The 17,921-nt window shown below is 46.8% G+C and overlaps 1 protein-coding gene across 5 annotated transcripts in view; it reads right to left on the reverse strand.

Moving 5' to 3' along the window:
* PPP1R12B (protein phosphatase 1 regulatory subunit 12B) overlaps window positions 1-14,033 on the reverse strand; it is a 59,839-nt gene extending 45,806 nt beyond the window's left edge. For 2 of the 5 annotated variants that reach the window (XM_073666850.1, XM_073666853.1), the window contains exon 1: window positions 7,890-8,197. In XM_073666850.1, the coding sequence (XP_073522951.1) occupies window positions 7,890-8,161 (272 nt within the window). In that variant the 5' untranslated portion in view covers window positions 8,162-8,197. Of the gene's footprint in view, window positions 1-7,889; window positions 8,202-13,853 lie in introns of those variants that run through there. The other 3 variants (XM_073666851.1, XM_073666852.1, XM_073666849.1) reach the window with 3 other exon arrangements.
* Between the last annotated feature and the right edge of the window lie 3,888 nt (window positions 14,034-17,921).

The following is a 17,921-nucleotide window of genomic DNA, read 5'->3' on the forward strand; positions in this document are numbered from 1 at the left end:
GGGAAAGCCGAGCCATGAGCAGCCGGGCAGCCTCCAGCACACATTTTGCGCAAGGCTGTGCTTGTAATTCCATATTAGGACAAGACAAGGATGAGCTGTATAAGCGAAGGAATAAAAATAGTATGGAAGTCAAAGCAAATAGAAAATCATTTTCCAGGACCATAAAATGTGAACTCAGCAATGGCTCATATAAGGTGTTAGCCACGCACGGTTCTGAGGAGTAGGAATTCACCATTTTTTATACAAAAGCTCCATGATATTGCTAGCGCTATGAAATGGTCATACAATAACTCAGTGATAGTAAAAGTTGAGCCGTTGTGTCAGACAAATGGATTCCGATTATCGACTGTGTAAACCCAACGAACAAGCAAAGTGCTCAATTTTGGGTTATCACATCGTTAATGCTTGCCAAAAAACCAAAACATCATTATCAGTAGTACATCACCTCATGTGAATGGGGAAGGTACAGATGATTACAGAAAGCTGTAGAGCAGGGATGTCAAACTCAAACACACAGAGGGCCAAAATGAAAAACTTGGGGCAAAGTGACGGGCCAACCAGTATAAAGTATAATGAGCCCCACATAGTCCTCCATACAGAATAATGGGCCCCACATAGTCCTCCGTACAGAATAATGGGCCCCACATAGTCCTCCGTACAGAATAATGGGCCCCACATAGTCCTCCGTACAGAATAATGGGCCCCACATAGTCCTCCATACAGAATAATGGGCCCCACATAGTCCTCCATACAGAATAATGGGCCCCACATAGTCCTCCGTACAGAATAATGGGCCCCACATAGTCCTCCGTACAGAATAATGGGCCCCACATAGTCCTCCGTACAGAATAATGGGCCCCACATAGTCCTCCGTACAGAATAATGGGCCCCACATAGTCCTCCGTACAGAATAATGGGCCCCACATAGTCCTCCGTACAGAATAATGGGCCCCACATAGTCCTCCGTACAGAATAATGGGCCCCACATAGTCCTCCGTACAGAATAATGGGCCCCACATAGTCCTCCGTACAGAATAATGGGCCCCACATAGTCCTCCGTACAGAATAATGGGCCCCACATAGTCCTCCGTACAGAATAATGGGCCCCACATAGTCCTCCGTACAGAATAATGGGCCCCACATAGTCCTCCGTACAGAATAATGGGCCCCACATAGTCCTCCGTACAGAATAATGGGCCCCACATAGTCCTCCGTACAGAATAATGGGCCCCACATAGTCCTCCGTACAGAATAATGGGCCCCACATAGTCCTCCGTACAGAATAATGGGCCCCACATAGTCCTCCGTACAGAATAATGGGCCCCACATAGTCCTCCGTACAGAATAATGGGCCCCACATAGTCCTCCGTACAGAATAATGGGCCCCACATAGTCCTCCGTACAGAATAATGGGCCCCACATAGTCCTCCGTACAGAATAATGGGCCCCACATAGATTTGGCCCACGGGTGGAGTTTGACATGTATGCTGCAGAGGAACAGAGTGATTGTATTAACAAGCGTTCTGTTCGCATCAGTTTTCGTAGTCCCGGGAAAAACAGGCCACGAAACAAGCACAGATTGACTAGTATACGGGCCACCTTCAGCCATCAAATTGCACCTTAAAGGTTTAATCTCATCATCATATATGGTGAAAATTTCAAAGTACTTGTAAAAAACAGGAACTTTGCAATTTACTAGTGATTAAAAATCGATCTCTTTTCACAGTGGAGATTTTTCATTTTATAGTTTACAGCTCATTGCCTAGGTTACTGGCCACTGCTTCAGCCTATCAGCAGTTACCGATCTCCCAGGCAAGGTACACACTGCTTACAAGCGCTTTCCAATAGAGCTTGTAAATGCTCCTGTAAAGCTGAGTGGATCACTGGATCCAGCGAGCTTCAGTGCCCCTGCGCTCCTCCGATGCTGCACAGGCAAAGCTGCCTCTGCTTGTAACATCCTAGAGCGCACAGTCAATCAAGCAGCAGCACCTCCTCTTCCTGACAGACAGGAAGCAGGGGAGTGGCGTGTTACTGCAGATGTAGGGAAAACATTTTTAACTCAGTGATGTTAAAGGTCATGCACAATTGCACAAGCCCAGTGCACGTGTGATACAATAGCTCAGTGATGGTACAAGTCCAGTGCACGTGTGATACAATAGCTCAGTGATGGTACAAGTCCAGTGCACGTGTGATACAATAGCTCAGTGATGGTACAAGTCCAGTGCACGTGTGATACAATAGCTCAATGATGGTACAAGTTCAGTGCACGTGTGATACAATAGCTCAGTGATGGTACAAGTCCAGTGCACGTGTGATACAATAGCTCAGTGATGGTACAAGTCCAGTGCACGTGTGATACAATAGCTCAGTGATGGTACAAGCCCAGTGCACGTGTGATACAATAGCTCAGTGATGGTACAAGTCCAGTGCACGTGTGATACAATAGCTCAGTGATGGTACAAGTCCAGTGCACGTGTGATACAATAGCTCAGTGATGGTACAAGTCCAGTGCACGTGTGATACAATAGCTCAGTGATGGTACAAGCCCAGTGCACGTGTGATACAATAGCTCAGTGATGGTACAAGCCCAGTGCACGTGTGATACAATAGCTCAGTGATGGTACAAGCCCAGTGCACGTGTGATACAATAGCTCAGTGATGGTACAAGCATTGGGCACGTGTGATACAATAGCTCAGTGATGGTACAAGTCCAGTGCACGTGTGATACAATAGCTCAATGATGGTACAAGTTCAGTGCACGTGTGATACAATAGCTCAGTGATGGTACAAGCATTGGGCACGTGTGATACAATAGCTCAGTGATGGTACAAGTCCAGTGCACGTGTGATACAATAGCTCAGTGATGGTACAAGTCCAGTGCACGTGTGATACAATAGCTCAGTGATGGTACAAGTCCAGTGCACGTGTGATACAATAGCTCAGTGATGGTACAAGTCCAGTGCACGTGTGATACAATAGCTCAGTGATGGTACAAGCCCAGTGCACGTGTGATACAATAGCTCAGTGATGGTACAAGCCCAGTGCACGTGTGATACAATAGCTCAGTGATGGTACAAGCCCAGTGCACGTGTGATACAATAGCTCAGTGATGGTACAAGCATTGGGCACGTGTGATACAATAGCTCAGTGATGGTACAAGCCCAGTGCACGTGTGATACAATAGCTCAGTGATGGTACAAGCCCAGTGCACGTGTGATACAATAGCTCAGTGATGGTACAAGCATTGGGCACGTGTGATACAATAGCTCAGTGATGGTACAAGTCCAGTGCACGTGTGATACAATAGCTCAGTGATGGTACAAGTCCAGTGCACGTGTGATACAATAGCTCAGTGATGGTACAAGTCCAGTGCACGTGTGATACAATAGCTCAGTGATGGTACAAGTCCAGTGCACGTGTGATACAATAGCTCAGTGATGGTACAAGTCCAGTGCACGTGTGATACAATAGCTCAGTGATGGTACAAGCCCAGTGCACGTGTGATACAATAGCTCAGTGATGGTACAAGCCCAGTGCACGTGTGATACAATAGCTCAGTGATGGTACAAGCCCAGTGCACGTGTGATACAATAGCTCAATGATGGTACAAGCCCAGTGCACGTGTGATACAATAGCTCAGTGATGGTACAAGCATTGGGCACGTGTGATACAATAGCTCAGTGATGGTACAAGTCCAGTGCACGTGTGATACAATAGCTCAATGATGGTACAAGTTCAGTGCACGTGTGATACAATAGCTCAGTGATGGTACAAGCATTGGGCACGTGTGATACAATAGCTCAGTGATGGTACAAGCCCAGTGCACGTGTGATACAATAGCTCAATGATGGTACAAGCCCAGTGCACATGTGATACAATAGCTCAGTGATGGTACAAGCCCAGTGCACGTGTGATACAATAGCTCAGTGATGGTACAAGCATTGGGCACGTGTGATACAATAGCTCAGTGATGGTACAAGCCCAGTGCACGTGTGATACAATAGCTCAGTGATGGTACAAGCATTGGGCACGTGTGATACAATAGCTCAGTGATGGTACAAGCCCAGTGCACGTGTGATACAATAGCTCAGTGATGGTACAAGTCCAGTGCACGTGTGATACAATAGCTCAATGATGGTACAAGCCCAGTGCACGTGTGATACAATAGCTCAATGATGGTACAAGCCCAGTGCACGTGTGATACAATAGCTCAATGATGGTACAAGCCCAGTGCACGTGTGATACAATAGCTCAGTGATGGTACAAGCATTGGGCACGTGTGATACAATAGCTCAGTGATGGTACAAGCCCAGTGCACGTGTGATACAATAGCTCAATGATGGTACAAGTTCAGTGCACGTGTGATACAATAGCTCAGTGATGGGACAAGCCCTGTGGATTTGTGACACAGTGACAGTGTTAGCCCAAGGCATTTCCGAGCCAATGACTCCATGACAGTGAAAGCCCTGTGCACTTGAGATACTTATGTGTGTTTTTAAAGGGAATTTGCCACCAGGTTTTTGCTACCCCATCTGGGAGCAGCATAGCCCCGATTCTAGTGATGTATCACTTATTAGGCTCTTTCCTACAGATTTGATACAAATCACTGTTTTATCTGCTGAAGATCTAAAAGTTCTGTGCTGAGTTCTGTATAACCCCGGCGCACAGCACTGATTGGCAGCTTGCTGTGTAACTCATCAATATGGAGGACTACATGACAGCACGTTTGTTAGTCCTGTAGTGCTAAAATCTGTTTTAGGCTATGTGCCCACAATGCAGAAATGCTCCGGATTTTTCCTGAGTGTTTCTGCATCTCCCCTGGCAGAAAAAACGCATGCGGATTGTACATGTGGATTGTACATGCGGATTGTACATGCGTTTTTCCTGCCAGGGACATGCGGATGTGAAGATTTCTTCACATGCATTTCCGCATGCGGGTTGACAAGCGATTTTAGCATCACTTGGAAAGTGCTTGACAACTTGGTCACACTATATAAATCCATGCTAACAGCATGGATTTATATAGTGTGACCTTAAAGAATGGTAAAAAATAAATCTATACTTCCCTTCCGATCGCCCCCGCAGTCTTGCTTCACTCCGTCCTGGCTTCCGACAGATCGCGGTAGACTGAAGGACCTGCCGACGTCAGCATTGCGTGACCCGTCACATGACTATGACATCAGCACAGGTCCTTCAGTACATCGCGATCTGCCGGCAAGCACAGACAAGGAGACCGGGGGCCATCAGAAGGTGAGTATAATGTATATTTTTTATTCTATTCTTCTTTTTTTTTTTTTTTTTTTTTTTTACAGTTTCTATGGTACCCGGGTCCGGATGAGAGTCTCCTGTCCTCCACACCTGCGCACATTGAACGCATGTATTCCACATGTGCTTATCTAGTGAAGCAGAATGCACGCGTTCTAATGCAAGTCAATGGCGGCGAAAAAGCAGCACTTCCGCAAAATAATTGGTAGTGCTGCGTTTTTTTCCGCAATGATAACCCGCAGCGGAAATTTCCGCAGCATGTGCACAGCACATGCGGATTATCATTGGAGAACATGGCAGGCCTTCTACCATGCGTTTTTTAAGCGTTTCTGCCACTGCGGAAAAGCTTAAAAAACACATCGTGGGCACACAGGCTTATCAGCAGGAGATTATCAAAACTACAGCAAGCAGCCCAGTAACTGATACATCTTTGGAATTAGGGTCTCTGTCCCTACATTATGCTGCTCTTAGATGAGGTGGCAAAAACCTGGTGACAGATTCCCTTTAATACATTGTCTCATTGACTGTAATACAGTGAGACATGTTTATGATCACTAACACAAAGGTGGCAGTAAAGCTGTGTGATGATGCCAGTCTTGTGTGGATGTGATCTAGTGACTGTGTGAACTCTGGCACCATGTCTGAGCTATTGTACCACACATGCACAATCCCATACATGTTCGATAAAACAGCCAAGCAAGGATGCTAGCCCTGTGCTCAGCAAGGTCCGTGCCACTACCTGCTCAGCAGGTGAAATGCACACGGCTGGCACTCTATCCCATGCACAATACTGTAACTGCCAATCACATGTTCTATGCCCAAGAATAGAAACATCATTCAGCTGGTCGAAGGTGTACTGGATTGTGGTAGACACTGTGCTACTCACTACATTGTGTACATTGTACGCCCTGGCACCATCACTAGGATATTGTATCCCAGAAGCACAGGGCTGGCAATGGAGGGGAGCTTCTATATGGGTTATATAAAAACACCAGGGTATATGTGACCAAATAATTCAGTTAAGAAACCCGCTGTGCCTGTGACACAGCAGCTTGGAGACCATGCTGCACCAGTGATACAAGGTGTGAGCCTGTAAACATGTAGTGCAATAGATCAGTGATGCGCCAGGACCGGGCATGTGTGGTACAATACTATCCCTCTGCACATACAAGACGCGCAGTGCCAGTGACAAGAGCTCAGTATCAGTAGCTCAGTGCCAGTGACAATAGCTGGGTGCTCTGTGCAACACAAAAGCTCATGGCCAGTGATAATAGCTTAGTGCAAGTGACAATAGGTCAACGTCAGCACCAATTGCTCAGAACCAGTAGCTCAGTGCCAGTGAAAGTAACATAGTGCCAGAGCCAATATCCCAGTGCCAGGGACAATACCCCAGTGCCATTAGCTCAGTGCCCGGACAATACCCCAGTGCCATTAGCTCAGTGCCCGGACAATACCCCAGTGCCATTAGCTCAGTGCCCGGACAATACCCCAGTGCCATTAGCTCAGTGCCAGGGACAATATCCCAGTGCCATTAGCTCAGTGCCCGGACAATACCACAGTGCCATTAGCTCAGTGCCCGGACAATACCCCAGTGCCATTAGCTCAGTGCCAGGGACAATATCCCAGTGCCAGGGACAATATCCCAGTGCCATTAGCTCAGTGCCCGGACAATACCCCAGTGCCATTAGCTCAGTGCCCGGACAATACCCCAGTGCCATTAGCTCAGTGCCAGGGACAATATCCCAGTGCCAGGGACAATACCCCAGTGCCATTAGCTCAGTGCCCAGACAATACCACAGTGCCATTAGCTCAGTGCCCGGACAATACCCCAGTGCCATTAGCTCAGTGCCAGGGACAATATCCCAGTGCCAGGGACAATATCCCAGTGCCAGGGACAATACCCCAGTGCCATTAGCTCAGTGCCCGGACAATATCCCAGTGCCAGGGACAATATCCCAGTGCCATTAGCTCAGTGCCCGGACAATACCCCAGTGCCATTAGCTCAGTGCCAGGGACAATATCCCAGTGCCAGGGACAATATCCCAGTGCCAGGGACAATACCCCAGTGCCATTAGCTCAGTGCCCGGACAATATCCCAGTGCCAGGGACAATATCCCAGTGCCATTAGCTCAGTGCCCGGACAATATCCCAGTGCCAGGGACAATATCCCAGTGCCATTAGCTCAGTGCCCGGACAATATCCCAGTGCCAGGGACAATATCCCAGTGCCAATACCCCAGTGCCAGGGACAATATCCCAGTGCCATTAGCTCAGTGCCAGGGACAATATCCCAGTGCCATTAGCTCAGTGCCAGGGACAATATCCCAGTGCCATTAGCTCAGTGCCAGGGACAATATCCCAGTGCCATTAGCCCAGTGCTGGTGCAGCAGTAAGCCCCAAGGTTTCCCTCAGCACGTGCCCCATCCAGGTCTCCCCGGGGGCGTCATCCCTGTGTAGCAGGGCGCCCTCACCTCGGAGCAGGGACCCCGCACTCAGGCACTTATATGCGGTGGGAATCCCCTGGCACAGCGGGTGACCCTTCCCGGGTAGAGCAGTGCGAGGCAGCAGTCGGTGAGCGGCGGGCACAGCCGGGACACACAGCACATAAAACGGAAAGTTTCGTACATAAAACGTCTTTGCCGTCGGTGAAGGGGAGGAGGGCGGAGAGTCCGACTGAGAGATCCTGGATTTCGTGTAGTCCTTGGAGCGGCTGTACAGGGAGGACATCCTGGCTCCTCAGCAGTCCCGGGGATGTGCTGGCGCGGCTCCGAGCTCTCCTCACCACACGCACTGCACACGGGCGCTGCAGGCTCCGGCCGTGAGCGCGATGAGAGCGGAGGACGAGCCCGCGACACTGGAATTACAGGCACGTCCGGAGCTCTGCAGGCGCTCAGCATTTTACTGGAGAACCGGGGACTGGAGAAATAACAACCCACGACATGTAGGCGGCGGGCTCCGCTTATGGGCATGGGGGAGGGGCCGGCACTGCTGGCGGGAGCCGTGTCTGTGCAGGTTGCTGTACTGTACGGCCGTATCCACGGGGTCTGAGCGTGAGAACTGCAGGCCACAGGCTCCACACTGGCCATAGCTCGCCCCTGCGTCCGTAGCTCGCCCCTGCGTCCGTAGCTCGCCCCTGCGTCCGTAGCTCGCCCCTGCGTCCGTAGCTCGCCCCTGCGTCCGTAGCTCGCCCCTGCGTCCGTAGCTCGCCCCTTCATACCTCGCCCCTGCGTCCGTAGCTCGCCCCTTCATACCTCGCCCCTGCGTCCGTAGCTCGCCCCTTCAAAGCTCTCCTCTGCGTCCGTAGCTCGCCCCTTCAAAGCTCTCCCCTGCGTCCGTAGCTCGCCCCTTCAAAGCTCTCCCCTGCGTCCGTAGCTCGCCCCTTCAAAGCTCTCCCCTGCGTCCGTAGCTCGCCCCTTCATACCTCGCCCCTGCGTCTGTAGCTCGCCCCTTCAAAGCTCTCCCCTGCGTCCGTAGCTCGCCCCTTCATACCTCGCCCCTGCGTCTGTAGCTCGCCCCTTCAAAGCTCGCCCCTGCGTCCGTAGCTCGCCCCTTCAAAGCTCTCCCCTGCGTCCGTAGCTCGCCCCTTCATAGCTCGCCCCTGCGTCCGTAGCTCGCCCCTGCGTCTGTAGCTCGCCCCTTCAAAGCTCGCCCCTGTGTCTGTAGCTCGCCCCTTCATAGCTCGCCCCTGCGTCTGTAGCTCGCCCCTTCATAGCTCGCCCCTGCGTCCGTAGCTCGCCCCTGCGTCTGTAGCTCGCCCCTTCAAAGCTCGCCCCTGTGTCTGTAGCTCGCCCCTTCATAGCTCGCCCCTGCGTCTGTAGCTCGCCCCTTCATAGCTCGCCCCTGCGTCCGTAGCTCGCCCCTGCGTCCGTAGCTCGCCCCTGCGTCCGTAGCTCGCCCCTGCGTCTGTAGCTCGCACCTGCGTCCATCACAAGCTCCTTACACCAGGAGAGAATGACGGCCAGTCAGCGGACCTGGGCTTTGTTTATGTCCTTTGTACATCGGATTCATTGTCTACAGTAGTGAACTCCCTAACGTCAGTTTATATCCTCACCCATCCCTTGTAGACTCTGACCCCTCGCAGTCAGGGTCTTCTCTCCTCCTGTACCAGTCACCGTCACGTTTTGTTGAAGATCATTGTAATTGTTTTTGTATGTTTTCCTTTTTCATATGTAAAACGCCATGGAGTAAATGGTGCTATAATGCTAAATAATATCTAACCACCCTGACCACAGACAGTTTAACCCTTTAGTGATGGAGCTAATTTTCACCTTCCTGACCAAGCCAAATTTTACAATTCTGACCACTGTCACTTCATGAGGTAATAACTTCAACGGATCCCCCTGATTCTGAGACTGTTTTTTCGTGACATATTGTACTTCATGATAGTGGTAAATTTTGGTTGATATGATTTGCGTATATTTCTGAAAATATCAAAAATTTATAAAAAAAAAATAAATTAAAATTTTGCAATTTTCAAACTTAACATTTATACGCCCTTAAATCAGAGAGTTCTACCACACAAAATAGTTAATAAATCACATTTTCCATATGTCTACTTTACATCTGCATCATTTTTCAAACGTCATTTTATTTTGTTATGAAGTTAGAAGGGGTTAAAATTTAGCACAAATTTCTCATTTTTTCAACAAATTTACAAAACCTGTTTCCTTAGGGACCTATTCGGCTTTCAGTGGACTTTGATGGGCCTATATATTGGAAACTCCCCAAAAGTGAGACCATTTTAAAAACCACACCCCTCAAAGACTTCAAAACTGTTGTCAGGAAATGTTTTAATCCTTCAGTTGCTACACAAGAATTAATGCAAAGTGGAATAAAAAAAATGTAAATTTTACCTCTAGAATCTTGATTTAGCCCCAAATTTCTCACAATTGCAAGAGGTAACCCCAAAAAGTGGACCCCACAGTTTGTTAGCCCCTTTCTTATGAGCACGGCGATATCTTACATGTAGTCAAAAAGTTCTGTGTGGATAAACCGCCGGGCTCGGAGCGGATGGAGCAATATTTGAATTTTGGAACACAAATTAGCTGAAATGGATTGTGAGCGCCATGTCACATGTGCCGGGCCCCTAAGGTGCCCAAACAGCAGAAACACCGCACAAGTGACCCCATTTTGGAAACTACACCCCTCAAGGATTTTATCAAGGGGTATAGTGAATATTTTGAAGCCAGAGGTACGACACAGAATTTGATAACATTAGGTCATCATATTGAATAAGTTGTCATTAGTCTTGAGTGCTCGCTACTTGAGTTTGCATCAGGTACTCGGGTATGCACCATGTATTGCGGGTGCTCGAGTGACATGCTCTAGTCTCCGACCCTCATGTTTCATGGTTCTTAGACACCCAAAACAACATTCGGGAATTGCTGTGTATAGCAGGCAATCCCCGCGTGTTTTTTTTGGCTGTCTTGTCTAAGTCGCGAAACATATGGGGAGGAGACGCGAGCATGTCACTCGAGCACCCGCGATACTTGGTGCATACCCGAGCACCCGATGCAAACTCAAGTAGCGAGCACTTGCGCTCAACACTGGTCATCCTTTTTTTAAACTTTTTAAAAAAAAGCCCAACCCTAACTGCAAAGAATGAAAGAAATAAAAATTATAAAATAAAAAAAATGTAAGCTGACTAAGGGGATGACACAGTGGGATGATTTACTAATTTTTGGCTTTTGATTACATCGATAGTCTATCACAGTGATCAAAAGGCACCAATAGGAAAAATCCCTACTGTTGCCGGGTGCCTACAGGCAGATCTCGGCGGGTGCACTGGGCTTGTTCCTGCCATTTTTTTTCAGGAAGAGGAGGCTGGGGGATGGAGGAGGTACCAAGGCTTGGGGACATCATTTCTCTCTCCTCTGACTTGTATATCATGTTAGAAGAGAGAGAAATTATTTTAATAGCGGACACACTTTTTTTTTTACTTGATCACTATTATTCATTGAATAAACGTGATTGGGGACCGGAAAATGCAACCCTGATCGTGTTCTCCGGGGTCTCGGCTACCCCTGGAAGCTGAGACCCCAGAGATTTTTGGACTCTGGTGGTGCTATAACCTTATTCCCAATCCCTGTTTTAAAGCAGCGATGAGGGAATAAGGCCCCTTATCAGCCACCGCTTTTATACGTATCGGCAATCGTTAAGGGGTTAATAGTCTGATGAGCACTGAACGTCCCGTACACACAGGCTGCCGTTGAGTCCTGTTTACACAGAATGTTGTGCTGCCGAGAACAATGATTTTTTGTGCAGCTCAAAAGATTATTTTTCGCAGTGAACGAGCGTTTTGCTCATTTACCTGGAGATCGGCTGACTACACAATTATCATGAAATGCATTCAAAAGAACGGCTTGATTACTTTGCAGTAGGACTTTCAGCTACATTATTATTATTATTTTTAGAGCACCATTGATCCCAATGAGAAGGGGTTGCATACAAAATACAAATATAAATGACTGAACAAACTAACAATGACAAGTTGGTACGAAGGGGAGAGGGCCGTGCCCTTGTGGGCTTACAGTCTACAGTTCAGATGAATGGTGCCATCCTCCGACCAGACTGGGTCTGTGTATAACTCCATGCACAAGTCATAAATGGGCTGGCATAAAAACTAATACTGTCTCATCAACAAAATGGACGAGACTGCTGCATGCTGCTAATTTTATCAGCACAAACCTTAGATCTGTGTAGAAAAGAACAATGGCCCCGATTCATCACAACTGACATTGATAAACTGTTTAATTGAATTTGGCACAACTTTCAACAGCCGTGCACCACCTCAAGAGATGTTACCTAGAGCTCTCTCACGCTCCCGTATATTCTCTCATGCGAGACAATCGGCCCGATTATGGTAAGGAGACTCTCGGGGTTTGACCTGAGTGTCATCTGATTCTTTCGCATGAGAGAATCGTAGCACAGGTGCAGAGAAGAACTTAAAGGGAACCTGTCATGTCTTATCTACTATGTAAACTGCACCCATTGCATTGTTAGTGATGCAATGTGCATCACTAACACCCTTTTTTCATTAAAATTGGTGCAAATATAAAACACCGATAATTTTTTATTATATTGTGTTCTATATGTAACAAAATCAAATCCGTTATGTGGTTGTTCTGTTTGCTTTTGACATCCCTATGGCAGACATTTTTTACATTCACCAAACAAGGCCCAATTCTGTTCATTCAGTTTATGACGTCACTTTTGCAATTTATATAAAATGATTGCCATGTCGCTAGTGTCCACACGCTGTGAGGATTCAAACGTTTGCAGTCACTTAGTTACTTCAGACTTTGATCCTAAACCTGGACAGCCCCTTTAATTTGATTCTTCAAAATAAGGCAAATCCGAGTGTGAATTGTGCATAAAAGCTGTTGTATGTGGTATATTTGTATGTGACATTCAGCTGTAGTAAAACAGAGGTTCTCTGGGTGCGTGATGAACATTGTGTAATAAATGGTGCACAATGTGTAATAGTGATTACACTGAACGGAAGACGTGAATGTAGCTATACCAGTAATCAGGATCTGTCATCCCAAGCTTTTATTCCTCCCCTTCTCCACCCTGTAATTATATCATGAAGTACATTATAATATACAGGTGTGAACAGTACATGACCTACTGCCATCACTAGGAGACCTAATAATTCAGCACCTTTAATCTATACTGCCCATCCATACCAGTGATGCCCACAGAGCTCGTATCCCCCTGTTCCAGACAAACTATTCTCAACTTTTTTCCTATTGGAGTAACCCCTGTAAAAAGTGTATTTCCACTCAGGCCCAACCAAGGACTCTGCTACTAAGGCCATGTTCACACTTTCAGTATTTTACCTCAGTATTTGTAAGCCAAAATTAGAAGTGGAACAATCAGAGGAAAAATATAATAGAAACACATCACCACTTCTGTATTTATCACCCACTCCTGGTTTTAGCTTACAAATACTGATGTAAAATACTGATCAAATACTGAACATGTGAGCTTGGCCTAACCGTGAGCAGAAAGGAGCTACCATTTCTGTATAGCGATGGGGCACATTTATCGAGGTTCATGTATCTAGTCTACTACTCACTGTTCTTGGCTTAAGTATGGGGATTAGTCCATGTGTCTTTATTTTCGATGCAGTTAGGCCAGATGTAAGTGCATTTCTAAATCTCCTTAATGTATTTTGCAAATAAACACAAAATCCCAATTAAAAAATGAAATACCAATGTCATCACTCACCTTATCACTCCAACATCGCTCATGCCCAGAACAGTGACCCTGTCTCCAACTGCCATAGTACCCAAATAAAAGAACCAGCCCAAATATCTCCATGGCTGAGAACCATAGTGTTCCCATAAAAGAGCTAATACTTGATCTAGCTAATATTTCTGCTGTCACCTGTCACCTAAAGGATTCCATTAAAAAGCCATTCTGTCTCTAAAAAATACACTGCTCAATTAAAACAGAAGCACTATGATATATAGTGTATTGAGGGAAAAGAGTCCTCTTACAATAAGGAGATCTGCTAAGCATTTTAAGCAAGTCCAATACAAGGTCATATAATTACTTAAAACCATTCAATGCATATCTACTTGCCCAACTGCTCAGCAGGCTTTCAGTGTTGCGTATGGAGGACCTCTCTCTGACAAGTGAACCGAACCTTTCATAAGATGGAGAGGTGATCAACCAGCGGTGTTCTGTCATAACTGAGTGTCTCCTTATTCCCTTTCTGTATCCAAGCTTTCACCTATAAAGACAGTGTAGGGTGGATTTATAATGTGTGAGTAGTTCCTGCGGCAGGTGTGTCTGCCCGTCCACCTCCTCCGCCCATAGGATGCCACTTGTTAAGTAGCTGTCAGTGGATTGTATTTACTATTGAAACAATGTTCTGTAAAGTTAAAGACGCAGCTCATGAGGTTGCAGCCACCATTTCCTTTTAAGTTGTGGTTTTAAGATTGCATGATGAAACAGCTAATTTGTATTTGGTTGATAAGAATGTTCAGTCAATGCCAAGGAGGCAATCACGACCAACCTACTACTGCAGGGGATGCATAAACAATGTTCTCACTCCTGGGAAACCCTTAATGTCATTATCGTCTCCAAAAAGCTTGGTCTATGGGCTGGTAATGCATTCTGTAATTCTTATCCAGTTCTATAATTTGGCTCGTCTTCTTCGGGTAGACTGAAATCAGTTTGCCTTCCCTATTGTTAAAATTTGTTTCTGTGTACAGGGAACCCCTGATTAGTTTTCAAGCATCCCGAGGGTCGAGACACACTTTCATAATGGATACATCATGACTGAGAGTGGGGAATTTTGATAGTATATTATATAATCAGCTATTTTAATGTTTACAATTTCCATCTAGTTTAAGAATTTGCAAGAATTTCACTAGACTACCCATTTAACAAATCACCGTTTTATCTGCTGCAGATCTAGCAGCTCTCTGAATGCTGCGCTCTGTATAGCCCCACCCACACCACTGATTGGCAGCTTTCTGCCCATGCTCAGTGTACACAGAAATCTACTGATCAGTGATGGGGGTGGGGTCCTACAGAACTTACTAGTCATCTAGTGATAATTACCTTCTGACAAATCAATGATTTTATCAAAACAACACTAAGCAGCCCAGTAAGTGACACATTACTGGAATCAGTGCCTCTAACCCTACATTATGCTGCTCTCAGATTAGGTGGCAAAAACCTGATGACAGATTCCCTTTAAAGGAGCTGTAAACACAAAAAGGTTTGTATTAAAAAAAATACAAGCCATTTGTGAAATTAACTTTTTTTCATTGTTAATTCACATTAGACTGTATCTTCAACACTTTTGTCAGCAGGTCTTATTACAGACTCTGAATAGGGCAGCTCTCTCCCTCTCCCTCAGCAGAAAGACACAGCATGGTGAAAAAACGGGATCTTTTATGATTTTCTCATAATAAATAAAAAAGGACATGCAAGTCCTCCAAACTATTTTCCGTTTCTCTATAGGGGAGGTCCTAAATCTTTCTTGTTCTTTAGTTGATCACATGTCAAAAAGGCAAAGCATTTACTATGAACTCGCCTAAAAAATATGCACTTGGAGAGTAATATCATCATCTGCATGTAAATATTCCTTGACTCTAAGGGCTCGCTCACACTGTCGTATAACACGGCTGAATGCTATGTGATGTTTTATCGGATAGGACTCGGCCCTATGTTATACTATGGGACAGTGCAATTATTGGCATGAGAAAATAATCTCATTCGATATTCGGACCATGTGCACCCATACAAGTCTATGGGTGCACATAAAACATTAGACTGCACTCGGATGTCATCCAAGTGCAGTCCGATGAACACTCACAGAGACTATGGAGAAGATGGAGAAAGTAAGTTCTCCATCTTCTCCATATCTGTGCTGCGAGAGAATCGGATCACACTCAGTTGAAGCTCTGACAGAGTTTAAGCCGAGTGTCATTAGCATAATTGGCCCTATTCTCTTGCATGAGAGAATATATGGCTTAGTGAGTGGACCCTAAAACTGAATAGTAGTGATGGACAGGTACCTCACAAGCGGGATCCATGTAGCTCTCAGATGTCATGTAGGTAGGGCTTCATTCCATGGGGTAGGGCTTAATTTCAAGGTATATTAAAAAAAATGGACTTCAAATAAAAATTAAATGAACACAAAAAGCACTAATTGAATTATTTTTTTCGTATTTATGTTTGCAGCCCCTGTAAAAACCCTTTGAGGACCAAGGCACATATATGTCCCATAGTTTTAAACTGGAAAAAAATTTGATAGAATAAAATTTAAGGTCCTCGAAGGTTTAAGTAGGTCATAAATTCGTATGAATACTTGCTCATACAATTGCACATGCCAAAAGATGAAGAAGAACAGAATCAAAAATATGACATTAAGTGGAGCACTTACAGGTATTCAAGGTGAAAGAGACCAGCAAAGGCATCGTCTCGAATGACAGTAAATGAGTTAGAATTCAGCAAGCTGAAAATGAAGACAGCAGGTTAGAAGCGAACCAGACTTTATGGTGCTCAGAATTAGTCAAGCAGAATTTATTGACTGCTCTTGCAAAGCACTGAGACTCCCGCTGTGTATAGATGGCGCTGTGTGGCCTCCCGCTGTGTATAGATGGCGCCGTGCGGCCTCCCGCTGTGTATAGATGGCGCCGTGCGGCGGCCTGCTGTGTATAGATGGCGCCGTGCGGCCTCCTGCTGTGTATAGATGGCGCCGTGCGGCCTCCCGCTGTGTATAGATGGCTACGTGCGGCCTCCTGCTGAGTATACGTGTATAGATGGCTACGTGCGGCCTCCTGCTGAGTATAGATGCCGCACGGCGCCCCCCCCAGAGACAGCAGGAGGCCGCACAGCGCCATCTATACTCAGCGGGAGGCCGCACATAGCCATCTATACACAGCGGGAGGCCGCACGGCACCCCCCCCAGAGACAGGAGGCCGCACAGCGCAATCTATACTCAGCGGGAGGCCGCACGTAGCCATCTATACACAGCGGGAGGCCGCACGGCGCCCCCCCAGAAACAGCAGGAGGCCGCACAGCGCCATCTATACTCAGCGGGAGGCCACACGTAGCCATCTATACACAGCGGGGAGCCGCACGGCGCCATCTCTACACAGCAGGGGGCCGCACGGCGCTATCAATACACGGCGGGGGGGCCGCACGGCGCCATCTATACATAGCGGGGGGCCGCACGTAGCCATCTATACACAGCGGGGGGCCACACGTAGCCATCTATACACAGCGGGGGGCCGCACGTAGCCATCTGTACACAGCGGGGGGCCGCACGGCGCCCCCCCCAGATACAGCAGGAGGCCGCACGGCGCCAACTATACTCAGCAGGAGGCCGCACGCAGTCACGCACACACACAAACCTATACAGACATATACATACACGCATAAACACATTTGAAACACAAAAATACATATAAACAGACATGACACAATGATATCTGCCCACACACACACACATACAAACAGACATCACACAATGACATCTGCCCACACACACAAACAGACATCACACAATGACATCTGCCCACACACACACATCACACAATGACATCTGCCCACACACACAAACAGACATCACACAATGACATCTACCCCCCCACACACTCAAACAGACATCACACAATGACATCTGCCTACACATACACATCACACAATGACATCTGCCCACACACACATCACACAATGACATCTGCCCACACACACAAACAGACATCACACAATGACATCTGCCTACACACACACACATACACATCACACAATGACATCTGCCCACACACACACACACATACACATCACACAATGACATCTGCCCACACACACACACATACACATCACACAATGACATCTGCACACATACACATCACACAATGACATCTGCTCACACACACAGACATACACACACAAACAGACATCACACAATGACATCTGCCCACACACACACATCACACAATGACATCTGCCCACACACAAACAGACATCACACAATGACGTCTGCCCACACACACACACAAACAGACATCACACAATGACATCTGCCTACACACACACACAAACAGACATCACACAATTACATCTGCCCCCCCCACACACAGACATCACACAAACAGACATCACACAATGACATCTGCCCACACACAC

This window comes from Phyllobates terribilis, unplaced genomic scaffold, assembly GCF_046119375.1.
Source record: "Phyllobates terribilis strain yellow unplaced genomic scaffold, ASM4611937v1 Scaffold_2__4_contigs__length_985480577, whole genome shotgun sequence".
Lineage (NCBI taxonomy): Eukaryota > Metazoa > Chordata > Amphibia > Anura > Dendrobatidae > Phyllobates > Phyllobates terribilis.